General features: G+C 38.1%; 1 protein-coding gene across 1 annotated transcript in view; it reads left to right on the forward strand.

Annotated features, from left to right (window-relative positions):
* The window catches only part of LOC118789779 (VPS10 domain-containing receptor SorCS3-like), a 116,801-nt gene that overhangs the window by 48,770 nt on the left and 50,557 nt on the right, over positions 1-17,474 (forward strand). Inside the window, exon 2 of the mRNA XM_036546385.1 lies at positions 9,677-9,744. Within this exon, the coding sequence (XP_036402278.1) occupies positions 9,677-9,744 (68 nt within the window). The remainder of the gene's footprint in view (positions 1-9,676; positions 9,745-17,474) is intronic.

Raw genomic sequence — 17,474 nt, forward strand, 5'->3', positions numbered from 1 at the left:
ATTGAAGGCATTTGTGAGCACATTTCTGTTCCATTTAATGAAAAGCCAGGAAGTGTTTTGGTCGTGCCAGGCTTCACTGCCCAAGCCACACAGCAGCTGCTCTCAGCCCTGAGATTTCTCTCGCTTCACTCACTTCAGGGCCAGTCTGAGTGCCATGTCTATGGGGGGAAAAGGCCCGTCTGTGGTATAACAACATGAATAAAATACACTTCAAAAATGTCACTATGAAACATATTTTGCTGCAGGACAGAAACTGGTAAATCTTGAGACATTGTGGTTTCAAAGATTTGTTGAGAAGCCTTGATGAATAAGCTTTGTGGCTGAAGACAAAAAAAAGAGTGCTTTAAAAAATGCTGTCAGACATGCAATATATACACAATATTTGTCTTTCATTTCTTTTCTTTTTTTGATTGGGAGTAGGAAGAATCCACAGCAATGTTTCAGCAAAAATGACATTAACTCCTCTTCCTCCATTTTACAAAGATAAACATACCTTAAAATATACACTAGAGAATTATATACTTTCAAAACCTTTCACTACATGCAAAAAAGAGGCTGAAAAAGATAAATTCCTTAGCATTAAAGTTTCTAGATTGAGTATCTGGCAAAGAACATGTCATATCACACAAATTAAGTTTTATTTTGTAAGTTGTTACATATGCAAGATTTATCTGAGGAGCTAGGGGGCAGTCAAATGAGTACTTGTAGGAACCAGGTAGGTATATAAGTGTGTTAGTGTAGGAACTGCAGTTTGTGTGACAATAACAGCCATGATAATATTAATATTCTCCCATTTAAGTTATCTTTCATGTAACAAATAATAAATCAAAGAGATAAAAGAAGCAATCTAAAATAGATTTAGGTTATTTTTAAATGTCCATTTGTACTGTTTGTAATTTCTAAACTATCTACTGGATATGTCACCTCATGAAAATTTTGCAAGGGAAAACTTACTATTTTTATTATTATTATGATTATCCTCCCAAGAAATCACATTATATAATGGTGAAGAATTGACCTATACAGCAGATAGTTCCCCTGTGCTTAGCTGTGAAATTATCTGAATGTCACTTACAGCAATACTGGGGGATGAGGAAGTCACAGCTACATGGTATGGGCTGTAGGTTTTCAATTAGCATGGAAATGATGAGAGTCCAGATACCATTAATTATCCCAGCTGACTATGTATGATGTGCTAAAATGTATGTCTGCAAAGTTATAATTGTCTGCTTTAGCTGTCTTTATGTTGTTTGGGAATGTGAATCATTGCAGATGAAGGAGTATGTATTCGCATAGAGTAAGTTTAGCTTTCTTACCCCATATACCATTTTTTGTGAATGACGATGATGATGATGGTGTTATTCTATGGAGGCTATGAGGGATGATGTCTGCTGTATGAATGGCAACAGATTGGTCCTCCAAAGTCACTGTCACCATATCCCAGATTTGATACAGTAAATGGCCTGTTTGAGGACCCCTGAAATACTCAACCTGAAAAGATGAGCTTAGCACACATTTGGCTTAATATGGCAGCAAAGCAGGTATTGATTCCCCTGGGATCATTCTCCATTTCTGAACATTTCCTCATAACTTGCTAACCGTCTTAAAAAACTGGTGACATAGTAACAAAGAAGTGGTTAGAGATTATTACCAATGGCAGTGTATCAGAGCAAAATCAGTTCGGATCAAATTAATTGCAAATGAATACAAATTCATCTGCAGTTAATACCTGATAAGTAACACAGTCACTGCAGATACACTTTGGGAGAACAGTGAATTGTCCCAGAAGCAGTAAGAGAATGTAATAACTACATCAAAAATATTGTTCAAAGTATTACATAGGTTCCATTTTTTTTATTTATGTTTGTATTATAAATCAGGTGCAGTTCCAACTCATCATTCAGCGTTCAGGTATATTCAGATTGTGAATGCAGATTCCCATCCACTGGCAGCAACATGGGCGTTTTCACAGCACTGGCCTGATACCATTTATGATGTCATGCATACATACAGGGGTGACTTGGGGGGGATTGTTTTTTGTTAATTAACACATAATAAAAATCAAAGCTAAAACAGAAAAAAAAATCTTCCAGTATGCAAATGCACTCTTCTTCAAAACTGCCAAATAATGTAACACTTGCACTGTGTGGGCATGAGGAGTGAATAACTGGCATGGTTTCCTCTATTATGCTGTGAAACATGTCAGAAGAAAACTGCACAGACTGTGAATCCACTAGGTCCCATTTTACATTAAATATGTATTCACACATACTTCATAAGGAATGTATAACGACTTCATTACCACAGCATAACATCTTTACAAAGCAATAATAAGCATTTCTGTAGGAATTCTGGTTAAGAATGTGACATTACTTGTCAAATTGGATAATAATGTCATTTAATCCTTCATAATGCATTGAATTTATTTTCAAATCTTAATTAAGGCCTTAAATATAGTCTTTGAAGACTTTAAAAATACTTTGTGTAAAGTTTTACCATATGTTGCAATTATTTTTGAATACATTTTTAGTTTTTGGAACATACATAGTTGAATGCATAAATGTACATTCCATAAATTTGATTGCAATTACACTTTAACAAATCCATATCACAGTTGCTGGGTACATCTGTGTTTAATTTTGCATTACTGTATGCTTTAATTATATGTATGAACAGTCAAAACTGTGAGGGCACGAATGTTTATGACCTGAATGTCAACATCACTTAATTAATTTTTTTCAACTGAATTAATAGTTCAGCAAACACACTTTACATGTTAGTGCTGTGATCACTCAGAACCAATAAGAAAAATGTCTGTTTTTTGAGGCAACTGATGTAAAAAGTAAATATTTTATGTTGACCCAAACTGGCAAGCGCTTCCATTCCAGTTTAATGAACATTCTGTACCTTTATATACATAATGATTAGAGGTCTGGCAGAACATACCATTTTCCCCAATCTTGCACTGACAAATGGCATACAGAAAAAGAATGACACCTTGAATAACAGCATGCCTGTGAATAATGTTTTAACCCGCACACCCACCGTTTATTCAGAAGAGAAAATGACAGAGGCGAGCGGTAACTGCTGCCTAGACTAATGCAGCTTTACTGCACTGCTGGTACAAAGTCTTCACATTACCTTTAAGTGACTGCCATCAACATCAAAATATACTCCATGGAGAGCATAGGCTGGGCACTTTCTAATCAACTACGTCCATCAAACATTCCTACCACGTGTGGTGTGGTATACTGGTTCATTTGCATGCTGGGGTTTTTTTGATGTTCACAAACCTACAGTGATTCGTTATAATGAGAATACCTTCATGAGAAATATCAACTACTGAGCTAAAAAAAGAACAATCAGCTTGAAAATAAATGAGGTAATTAAAAAGAAATTAAAACAGTATTTCCTGGGTAATAATGGATGACTGGTATGTAACACGCAAATAAAGACTGAGTCTTCACTGAATAAAGCTTAGCATTTAGAGCACAAGCTACCAAGGACAAGAACTGAAAATAACACGTTTCAATGGGAAGAAAGTGGTGTGCAATCAACACAGAAGCATGGAGCAGAGCTATACAATGAATCCACTAAAGTGGCTAGCAGTGGGCGTGTTGAGCTTGCCGTGCCAGTTCAATACAAATGGCACAGAGAGTATTTGACTATATGGGCAAGTATTGTATGTAGAGGTAAATGTCGACAAAGTTATGCTAGCACACAATTGCCACAAACTTATTGGTAGCCGTTTGTGGGTGTGTGTATTTATTCATTTTCTTATTTATTTATCATGGGAAAAGAGCATTACAAATCATAAGCAATCCACATTGTAAATACTAGGCCTGCTTGCCACCATAGACCAGCTGGTACCTGTCTGCAGAGATAAGGACAAGAAGATGGCGTGGAAGTGAGGAAGGGTAATCAAAGGGATTCTCTGAGGTGTGTGTGAAAACTATGGCATATGGAGTTAGATAATGACATCTGCATGGGGGACATCAAGGAGAGATGGGTAGTGGTGGCAGAAGGTGCAAGCGAAAGACAGCATGGAAGTGTGGAGATGCAGGCCAGAACAAAGCGTGTCTGCAGAGGTCCGTGCCTGGCGCAAGGGCCGTAAAAAAATAATAAGTATCTCCATCCGTTCAGTAACTGTGGAGATGACTTGAAGGGGTTGTTTTGTGTTTTTGTAGCTGTATTTGGTTGTGCTGGGCTTTTGAGTGATCAGGAAATGGAGTTCCAGCTGGGTCTGCCTTTGGAGAGAAGATTATTTTCCACCTGAAAGCACAAAAGGCCGTTTTTCCTCCCTTTCCCAATTGGATTGTGTGAATTGCTGTGAATTGTTGAAACATTTGTCTGAGCATTTCATTATTTCATAATCGCTGACAGTACATTGATATGCATCAGCAGGAGCAGATGCAAATCGGTCCTTCTCAGAAAAAGAATGATGGTTGAAAGGTTGGAAATATTTATTTATCTCCAATAAGTCAGCATAAAGGACCTGTCTCCGCAATAGACTGAGACAATGCTGGCAAGACAGTCTCTCAGACTACTTGTGATATGAAACAGAAAAAAAGAAACTTTTTTCCAACTTAAAAATACAGCTAAGACTCCCATAATACTGTATGCCAAAATCAGGAAACTCTGTAGACTGCAGTGTACATTTCTACATGAAAAATATTTGTGGAATGCCATTTAAACCTTCAAATAACATGCCTGATTGGAGAACTGACAAACTGTTAACTAATTCATCAGTTATTTATAGCTGATTATCAGTTACATTTACATATTTCCATTGAAGTGAGCATGCAGAAGGAAATTGAACAAAAAATGTTTACGCTTTAGTTATGTTTACATGTATTAATTTGGCAGATGCTCATGTGCAGATGGACCTATCAAAGCAAAAGTATGTGAGTGCATTTAGCAGTACACTGCTGCCTTTTCAGAGGGTTTGAGTGAATGGTAATGCTGCTAGCATGTGACTTGGAGGATCACATTATGGCCAGATCAGACATGCCCCCAGCATCCCCTGTGGCTTGTTACATTGGTGTGAGAGTGGAATGATATTTACATCAATCACAGGGATGAAAATGTGGTCAGTCCTTGTAGTGCGGGTACGTTCTTAGTCTTGGCAGCCTTGTTTCGTGGCTTAGTAAGTGCAGCACTGACCTGCCTCTAGGAACCCTCCAGGCTCTCCACAATGTATTTGGTATGGCAGAATAAGATAAAGTTCAATGTTGAAATTAGACCATTCAGCCTCTTATCTTCTTATTTGCCTACAGTTTAATATAGAGTGAATCACTGTGTCAAGTGTGGTCCTGTGAGTCTCAAACTCTCAGATCTGCTATTACTATTATTGCCAATTATTACGTACCTTATTATTACATGGCTTTGTGATGTTATGTGTGATGAAGCACTTTCTAGTTTTAGTTTGAAATTTTAACTCATTTCAATCTGTTTCAAATTAGTTTTGTATCTGAATGTTACCAAAGGAGTATTTATTTTCAAAGTAATGTTTCTCATTATTGAGTAAATTAGATCAAAATAATGCAAGATCTACACACAAGGATGCAGTGGGTATCTGGAGAATTTATTGGTTTAATAAAGCTAACTGTGTTGTTCAGGAATCAAAGCCCTCTCCTGGCATTTATAGATGCCTATAAATATAAAAAGTCAAATTCCTTTGACAAATAAGTTGCTGTGAAGACATGGACTTTCACAGCTTCGTATGTGAAAGCTGGAAATGCTTGAGGAAATGCTGCGTGCTTGTGCATGTACATTTAGAATGTCATTTTTCAGAGCATTGATCCATGTTGTTAGCGAGCAAGTCAAGGCCTTCATGAATCTCAAACTATCGCGCTTGAAGGGAGAGATGAGTGGTGACTTGTTTACTTTCAGGCCGCATTTCCTAAAGAAATATGCTTGACTAAAGTTTGGTACTTTAGTCAATTCCATGACAGGCTGATTAGGTAGTTGGTCAGGATATTCACCTGATAAAGCAGAATACAGTATTTCTGAATAACACTGTCAGCAGATGACGATTTGACTGTGTTTCGTTCATCTGAACAAAGGCCTCTGTCACTCTGAGCAGGCCTATGTGAAAGGTAAACAGTATGTCTTCTTCTGTACAACCATTTTCTAAACCATACTCTGTGGTGTTTTGCAAAAAAAAAAAAAAATAATAAAAATAATTAATTAATTAAAAAATCTTCAGATGGGTGTAGTTAGTACTGGAATTTCTAGAATCCTGAATGCAGTATGTAGTGCAGCAAAAGTATAACACAATTATATCATTACTTAAAAATGGCAACGTTAATTATAATTGGCTGTGAGGAAATGATGCTTTATCTGTATACCTATATGCCTATGCACCAGCTTACATATTAACGAATTCCACTAAATATGCATACAGGTACATAGGTACAACAGGAATGTACAAGAAATTCACATACTTTGCGCATGAATACTTACACACCTTCTCACAGGGACTAGATGTTCCCCCAGTACCCTCTGCCCTCAACACAGAACCTCAGAGATTCTGTAGGGGACAGAAAGCCACTCTTTAGCAGTGTTGAGTCATCAGTCAAGATAAAGAGATCAAGCATCTAATTTTCTAATAAACACATCTCTGTTATTTGGCTGAGTAATTGCTTTCCAGCTGACACATCACTGTTTCACTGAAAGCTTCATCACTTCTGGATAATAATCAGCACGTCTCCTGTTGTGATGCTGTCTGTTTCATTATTTGCAACCTCATCAGCTTGTATGGATTCAAACGAGTTCCTGCTATTCAGTATCTCTCAGCCCAAAACAAATACATGCATTTCCTTTGATTTGTAGTCTGAGCATGAACATGATGTTTGTGTGGTTTTTATTGAACATAAAATAAATGCACCGGATGCAATACTCTGTACAGAAAGGCTTTGGTGAATCCTGAAACATATCTTCTCACATTTTATTTGTTTTCACAGCAAGCACTGATGTTTCTTTTTCTGAGGGCAGAGATCCAGCGATTGCAATTTATATGCAGGTTTAATTGAGTGCTTCCGCTGTCAGGTTGCATGACTTTGACCCTTTGCAACAGACACCAGCAATCTGAAGGAAGTCAATTCAGGGCACTGGCAGTCCAGGGGATTCTGGGTTTTTTTTTTTTTTTTCTCAGCCTCTCAAAAAAGCAATTAGGGCCAGCATCAATTCTGATTAACTAGATCAGTATTCACAATTGATATGTGCTCTTAAGAGTGCTCTTTGTGGACACTCTGTATTTTGTCACACTAATGCCATTTTTTTGACAGTTTGTTAATTAGAAATTGAGTGAAGATAATAAGTGCAAGTCATCCTCACCAGACTAGAGGGTCAAATGTTTTGTTTTGAATATTAGAGCCATCATTGACGTGTAGCCCTCTTCTTGAACTTTGAAGTTAATTTGATTATATGATCTGATTACTTCCATTAGCATGAATGAATTTAAAATATCAGTATCAGTAGTTTACCTAGTAATTCAAGCACGGAGGCAAACAACACTAGAAAACAATAATATTTCTAAAATTGTAAGTTAATTCACATTATACCTTACAGTGGCAATATCAAAACAACACCAGCAATAATGGTACCTCTGCTACTACTGTTGGAACTAATAATACTACTAGTGATAATATCTCCTATGGTAATTAAAGACTTAAATCTGTTCTGGTTTGGTGCATTAAATGTGGTTTTTAAATCAAATGGCTATGCATATTCACCGTGGCTGATCTGTGGGCCTGTTTATTAGACAGTAATTACATTTTTAAGGCCATCACAGAGACCTTATCCTTAACCCGGCAGCTTTCTCCCCTCCTTCCAGCTGATAACACCACACTCTCTGCCTGACAATTTACCCCCTGTAGCAAAGTATGCCACAGTAGCAGTGTTCATTTTTTCGGCTTGGCAGCAATCCATTCCTGCTTATTCACTCCCCTTTTATTTGCATTGTCCTCTCTGGCAGTGCAGCCTAGCTTGGCCCGGGCCATCTGTTCTCAGTACTGTGCGAATGAGCCCATGGCTGCTACCTCATCTCCCCCACTGAAGTTTCAGAGGTGCGCAGTGCAGGACTTTTTTGTGAGGTTGTGGGCCAGCTAGTGGGTCAAGCAGTAGCCCAGAACAGGGCCAAGAACAGGAAGGCCAACAGGGGGGCTGGTGGTCCCATCAGGATATATCAGTAAGAAAAGTCATTTGCTTCAGGGAAGCATAATTCATGGAAACTGATCTACATGCTCAAATATTTCGTGGATCAAGCACACATATTGTGCTGGCCACAAACTAATCAGCACACCCCCTGTATCCTCTCTTGTCCTCACAGATATGATACGATAAGCTCAATAGTCAGATCTCTCTCTCTCCCCCCCCTCCAGTTGCAGCCACACAGTTCCCACCTCCCCCTGATCAAAAGAATTCTGCTCCCTCAACCCAACTGTATCACCTGCAGGGAGATCTGCACAGCTTTGCACATCACAGGGTGATTGGGTTGGAGAGGGTCGGAGAGATGGCTGAATGCATTTTCATTCCCACAGAAGCAACAGGAGAATTTCAGTGAATGCATTTCATGTGCCCCGTTTAAAAAGGATAGATGTGCACTCAATTATTACTGTGTGACGCAAAGCAGGCTTAGTTCAGAGTTGGACATGATGCCAGTATTGCAATAAACATGATGTTTATTGCAATATTGGCATTGATGTTTATTGCAAGATTAGCAACAAGGCCAAATCTCCTGCACAAGTGCATGAGATACATTTACTCCTGTATATAACTATAACTCCAGAAGCTGCTATTCACCTCAGCTCAGACCCCGAACGATTCTCTTTCCTCTTTGGTTCAGTGGAAAAAAAAGGCTTGCAGTTTTGTTTTGAATTCCCATCAGTAATTGGAAGCACTCCACAGGATATCTGGATTATTGGACGCTCAACCCATCACCATTTTCTCTCGCAGGTAATCGTCAGAGGAAAAGTATGAAGATTACACTTAGCGAAGCAACCCGCTGTCTTCACATTTACCCCACAACGTCCCCACTGGAGCAAAACAAGAAAAAATGGCTCCTGAAAAAACACCAATTTTGGTTTCGCTCGCATTTTAAAATTTCATCAAAGCAGAATTGTGTTTTTATTATCGGACCCTGGGAATGGTGTGCAGCAGTTTGACGTTCGGTTTAGGACAGCGCCTTCTCTGATTTAGCTCTGATAGTACCAGCTCATAAACACCTCTGTGTATGAATTATAAAACAGGTGGCTACCATTTGAGTTGCTGTTTGTCAGACTGCTGAAAAGAATTTTGGTGCTTCCAGTTGTGGTTAGGCAGGTAAAGGTTTTTTGAAAAAGTCTTATGCAGCCAGCGCAATCTTGTGTATATAAGAAGTCTGCATAATATCTCTAGAGCATTTCATGATGCTTGTGGTGTCTATAAATGCTCATTAAATCTGACAAGTATAACTGACAGGTACTACTTATTATAACACAACAAGCAGGTCCTTTAATTATTGTTATCTTAATCAAAAGCAATTCCTTTTTACGAAAGAGTTTTTCCAAGAGCCATAGAGCTGTTTTGTAAACGTTATAAGGCTTTTGTAAAGTACATAATGTTCACAAATGAGTGCTTTAGTCATGTTTGGCAATTTCCTGGTTGTTCAAATATTTCTCTTTTTTCTTTTCAGGTGATCCTGATCTTGACAAAGCTTTATGACTTTAACTTGGGTAGTGTCACTGAAAGCTCTTTGTGGAGGTAAGAATGAAGCCTTTATCTTCACATAATTAATCATAAATGATAGATCAGAAACCTGGTGCAGCTTGCTGTCTGCTTGTGTGCTTGTGAGACAGCAATAGGACTATTTTACATTCTGAATCACTGTGTTTAATGACCCGGTGTTGAAACAGTGAGCCTTTGCAGTTGACATCATATTTATTTATTTAACACTTTGATGAAATGCAAACAACCAGAGTTTCTAGAATAATACAGGTTCCTTTTACTGTATGTTTGCTTTGTACCTACGAAGTTAAATTAATTTTACCAGTATCAAACAGCAAGCACTGGCCTCATTCATGAGTGCACAACCTGAGAGAAAACCTGTTATTGCAGCCTTGAATAAGGTACTCTGTGGCATATAAACCTGTGTAGAATAAATGTGCCATGTTAAGTTTAATGAAAGGCACTTAAATGTTGATACACAGGTGGAAATGATCTGTTAATAAATAGCAAGGTGCCTTCTGGTGTCTTCTTATACGGCACTGCGGATTGCATTACCCACATTGGTTATCATCAATTCCCATTATGCCGTTTCCCTGCTTGTGAAAGGACATTAAGTCTTCCTCCTTCTTTTTTTTTGTTTCACTGCGTGAACATCCTCTCCCATGGACATTGCATTTGATGGTCTGTGTCTGTGTGCGTCAAAGGGGAGCAGCAAGGGTGCTTTGCATCTCACAGCGGAAGCATCGGCACTGTGTGACTGCAGCCACTCGAAGGGAACAGGATCTGTGTGTGATGGATGTGTGGCAGGATGCGTGACTGTGCTTGCCGTCGTTTGGTTTTGTCATCTTGCTGTGACATCGTATTTCAAAGACAGACAAAAATACAAGAAACAGGACACCTTGCACCTGCATCTGTTTTTGACAATATTATGATTTTAAAAATGTTACTTCACCGACTGCAGTTGGCATTCACTGTAAATACTGAACATGTTTTGCTCTAACCTAGCTAGCGATAGGTGTGGTTAGCGAACAAAAAGTCTAACTAAATTTCCAAACACTGATTCCTTTATTTCAGAAATTAACTTAAAAGGCTTTACGTATCTGCTCACTACTTCTGTCAAGATTAGTTTCACTTCATAGGGGTGTGGGGATCACTAAATCACCTTGTGCGGCCTGAGGATTGTCAGGTCAGTGGATGTGCACCATGAAAGTGCATCTCTGTAGTCTCCCAACAAGAGGTATAAAAGTCGCTCCTTTGGGTCTGATAATGTGTCAGCTAACTATATAGGCTATTGTTTCAGTGTTTTGTAAACGTCAGGTAAGACTAATGTTCCTACACATGAGAAGCATGGTTATTTAGAATTTACAGAGCTTTGCAAGTGCTCTATGTCACAAGATTACAAACTGGGGAGATCATATCAGTGAGTGGACACAAGGCAAAGAGTTCTGTCCAGAGCTACTGAAAGCTGTCCATCCAGAACAGCAAACAGTGGATCAACATAGCTAAAAAATGGACTCATATTTCAAAAACTGTGTGCAAATCAACGTGTGAAAACTGAAAAGTATCCTAGCTAGCTAAGTGAGCTGCACCACTAGGTAGCTGCTGGGGATGAAGTATGTCATGTTTACCCAGCAATGGAACTGAAATGAGAGTTAGGAGGTTGACTAACTAGCTACTTTGGTGGCCTAAGGTAGATATAAACTATTTACGAATTGTTCCCAATAGAACAGCTGGAAATGACATTTAAACTAAGAACTGTAATTTTTTGGTCTCAGTTTAATTAGCCAGGTCAGGTTGCAATGCACTTGATAAAAATGCAAAAAAGTTAGGCCACTACCTCATTTATGCATTTTAATTAATAAGATTTATATTGACTTCTGGCCACCTTCTTATATGGAATTTACGTAACTGATGACCATATAAAACTGGCCATTTTATAAAAGCAATAATCAAGTATGGGGTGTGAATTACTGTGATTATTGACACTCTGCTTATTATTGTTTATTATTATTGATGCTGTCAATACTCAGCTTTGCCTTGTACCTAGCGAAAACACTGCTGCAGTACTAATAATTGCAATAACGCACACCCTGTTGTGTATGATTGCTTTAGTGTGCATCTCAGTGTGACAGCGCAGGCACCTTCCAAACCTCTCATACTCTGTGCCTGATCTGACATTTCTGCCTATGCCTAAGCGTTGACATTTTTGGAACACAAGCTTCATAATGACCGCAAATCATAAAAATGGAGGTCACGAAAATTAGGGTCATTTACAAGCTTGTGCCTATGAAGTAGGTAAATCCACAGCAAGTGTGTGCACACAGTTTTGGGTGCCAAAAAGTGCTGTTTTTGACAGGGAGCCAGAAGACAATGTCAAGTAAAGTCTGACAGACTGATTCGTCCCGAAAATAAAAATACGACAAAAAAACCTTCCTGCCAATTACAGAAGCAGAAGCTAGGAAGCGAAAAGTTAAACAGGAGCAGCTCTAAAAAAGTGGTATACTCTGTTTCTTGCCTCATTTGTCTTTCCTTCTAAATAAGCATTTTCAGAGCCAGACATCAGTAACTCATAGCAGGTGCATGAATAGATTGAATATGTTGATCTGAGGAAACCTTAGAAAGTTTCAAAACTTCTAAAAGTGACACAAACATCCTACTAAGTCTTTCAATCTTTTTTTTTTTTTAAAAAACCCAGAGAAATACATAGCAATCTGAAAACAGTTTACGGAAGTGCCTGTCTCCTTCACATTCTTGATTCATTGCCGTCACTGTCTTTATGCCTTATGCTGTCACACACTCACAGGAATGCACTCCAGCAGCCGTGATTTTGATAATCCTCAATGACATTAAAATCCATGCTAGTCTGCCCTCAGTCTCTTTAACACAGTTTTTCTATGTCACTTATTTATAGGCTGTTCTGTCAGTTTGACATCACCTTTGATCACGATTATTTAAGGTTTTCAAAGGTGATACAGCCCTCATTTTTTTCCAAGGGAGCAAGGGAAAATTCACATTGTTGCCCATTTTTATAGTCATATTTGAAACAACAAAATGGAAGTATATGTATAAAATATCCAAGATTTCACACTGTGTTTAAAGCCATATGCTTCCAATGCTGTCATTTTAAAAACATGAGTAGATATGTGACTATAACTAAACCAGAAATGATTGTGTTGAACCCTTGCTGAAAAGGGTGTTTTATTTGGTGATGTATTCAGCAAAGCATACATGTACAATGATGTGGCACCTTAAAGAGTCACATAATGCCACTACATGTTAAAGTCATATTAAGCAGTTGTAGTGTCACTCATCTCTCTGCCTTTTAGACAACTGTACTCTGCATGGAAAAGGAAAAAAAAACATCAATTACGCATGCACCTTATCAGCAGACTGAACTTAAATTAAACTCTGTTACATCTGACAAGTTGATGAGATTTTTACTCAATTCTGAAAAAATAAGGGCTTTAAAAAGGGAGCTTTTGAATTATAATGGCTGCAGATCAGCTATGCCAAATGCATTGTGAAACTCATGATCTCGCAAATTTCAAGTGTGGCAGAAACGAAATTACAGAGCGCTTCAGGATGTGAAGAAACCCCCGGAGGATGTTATTAAAAGGTAGAATTACAATAGTATGAAAAGGAAGGCAGTAAATTACCTCCATAATAACAAAATGAATGATTTATGAATGCAGCCTTAGGCTTGCAGCAGGAATAATGTTCATGAGACAAAGCCTCCTACACTAAAGGCACTCAATAATCATGGCTCGTGTATCTAAGTACATCTGTATTCACAAAGGTGAAAGCTTTAATTTTTTTTTACTTTACATATTTACTTGGAAGACATCTTTTCCTGAACGATTTTCAGAGTTTTAGTGGATTCAAGTAGAGACTACAATGCAAATCAAATGCAAGTAGTGCAAGTCAAGGCATCACTCAATTAAGATCATTTTTCAATTATGAAAAAAGAAACAAACAAATACACAGACAAAAAAAAACATGATGCACTGTGTGAAATCTAATCAATGGAGAAATAAGTAGAAGACCAATTATACACTGACAGAGAATAATCTCCACAGAAAGTGTTAAAAACATTTTTTTAAAGCAGCTAATTCACCCGTTGTCCTTGTAGACAGCACACTTGTGTATGTTGTGGTTTAACTATATAGATAAGGAAAGATTGCATGTTTGGTGTGCTGCATGCATTCAGTGCACATGTAGTAGGAAGTATTTGAAAGACATTGCTTATTAATTTAAATTTAATCTGTAGTTAACTTGGGGAGCGTTGCATTGAGATAAAGCAGCTTTTGACACATGTTCTTCTCAGATTAGTCTCAGGCTTAGTCTAGTTCATTTTGTATAAACATTAATAGGGATGTATTGGTTTGTTGGTACATTTATATGCTTGCAAGTGTGAACAGCCCAGTACGTTTGGAGACAAGACTGTGTCTGCAAATTATCAGATACCCATAGATGCTCATCAAGATGTCAGCTATTACTGGATAACTGCCGTTGTATGCATGCTGTTCTTCTTGGTTATGACAAACGGAACAATCGAAACATGGCACAGGTGTCTGACGGTTCTGGCAGAGAGTGACAAATATGTTAATGTGGCACCCAGCAATGCTCACTGCATTCTGCAGGTGTGACACACTGCTGCTCGTTGTAATGTTGCTGCAGTTATAGCTCATTATAACCTCCCACTTCTTTTACAACAGAACTCTACACAAACACGCAGATTTTTATTTGTTGGAGCAGAACCAAGAACATTTTACAAATGTTTTGTTTTTAAAGTCAAATATTCAGATTATTCTCTAAAGAGAACAGACTGTGCTCATTTCAAAACAGAGCTGTAGTGTGTGTGGGCTTTAAAAATCTTTTTTCAGGGGAGCTCTGGCAAAGTAGGCGGCCATATGCAAATATTATAAATAGCAAAACAACTTAAACTATCAGCACGTACAATGATCACACAATAAAAGATATAAATAAGTACAAAGCAGACAATGATAAATAGGCCTACTACAGAGGAGCCAAAAGAGTCAATCATTCTTCCTTGGTTGCAAATATTTAATGATTTATATGCCATTTAATGAAAAAAGAAATGCTTTTTCTGTATCCCATGCCCATAAGAGTGGCATTAGCACTGGCCATTACAGGCTTATGGAGGAGGGTGTTGCATGTCTGCACACTGGCTTGGTGTTCAGGAACGATTTGCAACGATACAATGAAATTGACAGAGAAAAACAGATTTGGGTCCGTGACAAAGGTGGCTAACACTTCTCACAAAACGGAACACAAGGAGCAAATCTACAAAAATCAAATAATTTTAAAATGCAAAAAAGGAAAGAAACTCAGCATTGCTCACAAACGCCACAAGCTGCTCTCCAAACTGTCCTCCCAGCAATAGCCACACACCTACAGTGTATTTAATGCACCTTTAATTAGGCAGGTGTGGCCCATTGGCTGGCTTCACATGCACATCAGACAATTACACTGACAACAGGCAAACAATTAACAATTAACAGATTTGGATGCACTTTATGACATATTACCTGCCATTGGTATGTTTGAATTGCATTGAAGGTAAAGGACCCTTGAAGATTTTTACGATCACCACATACTAACAATTATTATGCATTCAGTTTGTAAGGGAGGTGAAGGCCCTCCTTCACAGGGTCATAGCAATGGAACTCCTTCTCAAATATGTGCATTCGTGTACAAAAACAGGCAAACACAGAAAGTTGTGTGTCACATTCTGAAACAGGAAGAGGTTACATTGCAACTTAACTCTGAGCATCCATGAAACCTTTGTTGAGCAAAATATAGCTTGCTATCTTTGTTACTTTCACTTGCTGTGTTTTAATGAAGTTATACATTCATTTTTCATGTAGTTTCCTCAGGCTTTGCCATGAAATGTTGATAAAAGACTAATAAAACCGTGCCTCGTCAGGGAACTCATCAGCAGTCAATTCATGACATTTCAAGAAATATTTCAAACCACATCTGGGTGACTCATTTCACTTCACCTTTCAACATGCAGAAGAAATCTCATTAGTTCGAGAAACTTGTAACTACTAAATGCCATGAATAGAAAGTTTCCCCAGCTTAAAACACTCCTTCTGAATGGCAATGCATATCTCCAGGATACATCTGTTTTGTTAAAAAACATTCAAGATCACATCAAAAGAAAATAGCAGGCATAAGACAAGCAACAGATCAGCAATTGACGATGTGATCTACATTGATTTAAAACCAACTCATTAAATGAGAAGTTTCCACTGGCAGCAATGGCAAGTTGAAGTTGTTAATTGCGAGGAATAGCTTAACTCTGGTATTGTGATCTCTTCTGTGAAAACTCATTGATTATCATGTTTTTGTTTCAAAGTAAACAAAATCCATCTAGACTGTAGTGTTTAAGGTTTATTCAGGAAAGGAGGAAATATAGCCAGGTACTCACAGGTGAGACCCTGGCAAAATTATATCCATGATGCTTTGATAGCCAGAGATGGCCATCACCTGCGGTGATGAACTTGAGGGACAGTGGGCTGCAAGTGCTTTTCACTCAGCTTGATCAGTGATTTGGCTGAATTTGCCCTGGAATGTCATTTGGAAATTGACTTCTCAAAAACTCCCAGGTTTCTTGTTCCAACATTTGGTAATCCTGTGGCATTTGTGGCTGCATCTGCAAGGAGAATGAGCCAGCAAGAGGAAACTCAGACTGTGATTTCAGAGAAATCCTTCACACAAGTAGGGGCCACAAAAAATGAACAGAGAGAACAACAAAATGAGTACTCCATGTTAAATGGCCCATCTTAAACTGATTGCGCATCTACTTTTTTCAGTTTGTTGTCCTGATTGTAAATATTTCCTTCATTGTCAGTAAACATGTTTTAGAAAGCACAAAGATGAGCGAGAATAAAAGAGAATATTGCCTCTGAGAATTGTCAGTTTTTTTTCGTGGTTGTTTTTTTTTATTTTTTTAAATTTGTATTATTTGTATTTTCACCAAACATTTTAGAATCTGCAACTGTACATTAGGCTTGTCCCACCAAAGCAACCTCTGTACTCACACAGAAGGGCAGGGTGAGACAAATGCAATTCTCTGATACACATGCACTTCTACTGCAACCACTCTACAGGTTCACACAGATGACACAGCTGGGGTCAAACCCGGGTCACAGAACTCACACTGTGCTTACACCAAGCTCTTTAAGTGTCTCAACTATTTGGGAGCCGACACATGAGTGCTGATGGATCATTTACAACATATATATTTATATATCTATATGATATATTTATATACCATTTATAACATATATTTGCAACATATAGACACATATTTGGGATTTTTTTTATTCAGATGAGTATAAGACAAATAATAACTTTATACAGGTTTGATTTGGGTTCTATGTTTCAGTTTAAAAAAATAAGATGGACATGTTTCTTGATGATTATTTGAAGCATTTCCATAATCTCTGCAGTCTCATTCTATCCACATTGGATCAGGAGATTTGCGGGTCTTTTTTCCCCTGTGTCTAATCCTACTGAGCTCTCCGATACTGTACCATACCTGCTTGGGCTAGTTATCTGTGTAATGAGGAGACATTTCACGTTCCCCGAGTTTTAAGCCTGAGGCTCTTAGCCCTTGTCTCCCTAGACTGGTCGGATAAACTGTCGAGTTCTCCTTAAGGCAAAGCCTGATTTCCTTCATCTTCTTTTTCTCTTCTTTATTTATTTATTTCCATACACTGAGAGAGATTTAGGAGGTT

This window comes from Megalops cyprinoides, chromosome 15, assembly GCF_013368585.1.
Source record: "Megalops cyprinoides isolate fMegCyp1 chromosome 15, fMegCyp1.pri, whole genome shotgun sequence".
Lineage (NCBI taxonomy): Eukaryota > Metazoa > Chordata > Actinopteri > Elopiformes > Megalopidae > Megalops > Megalops cyprinoides.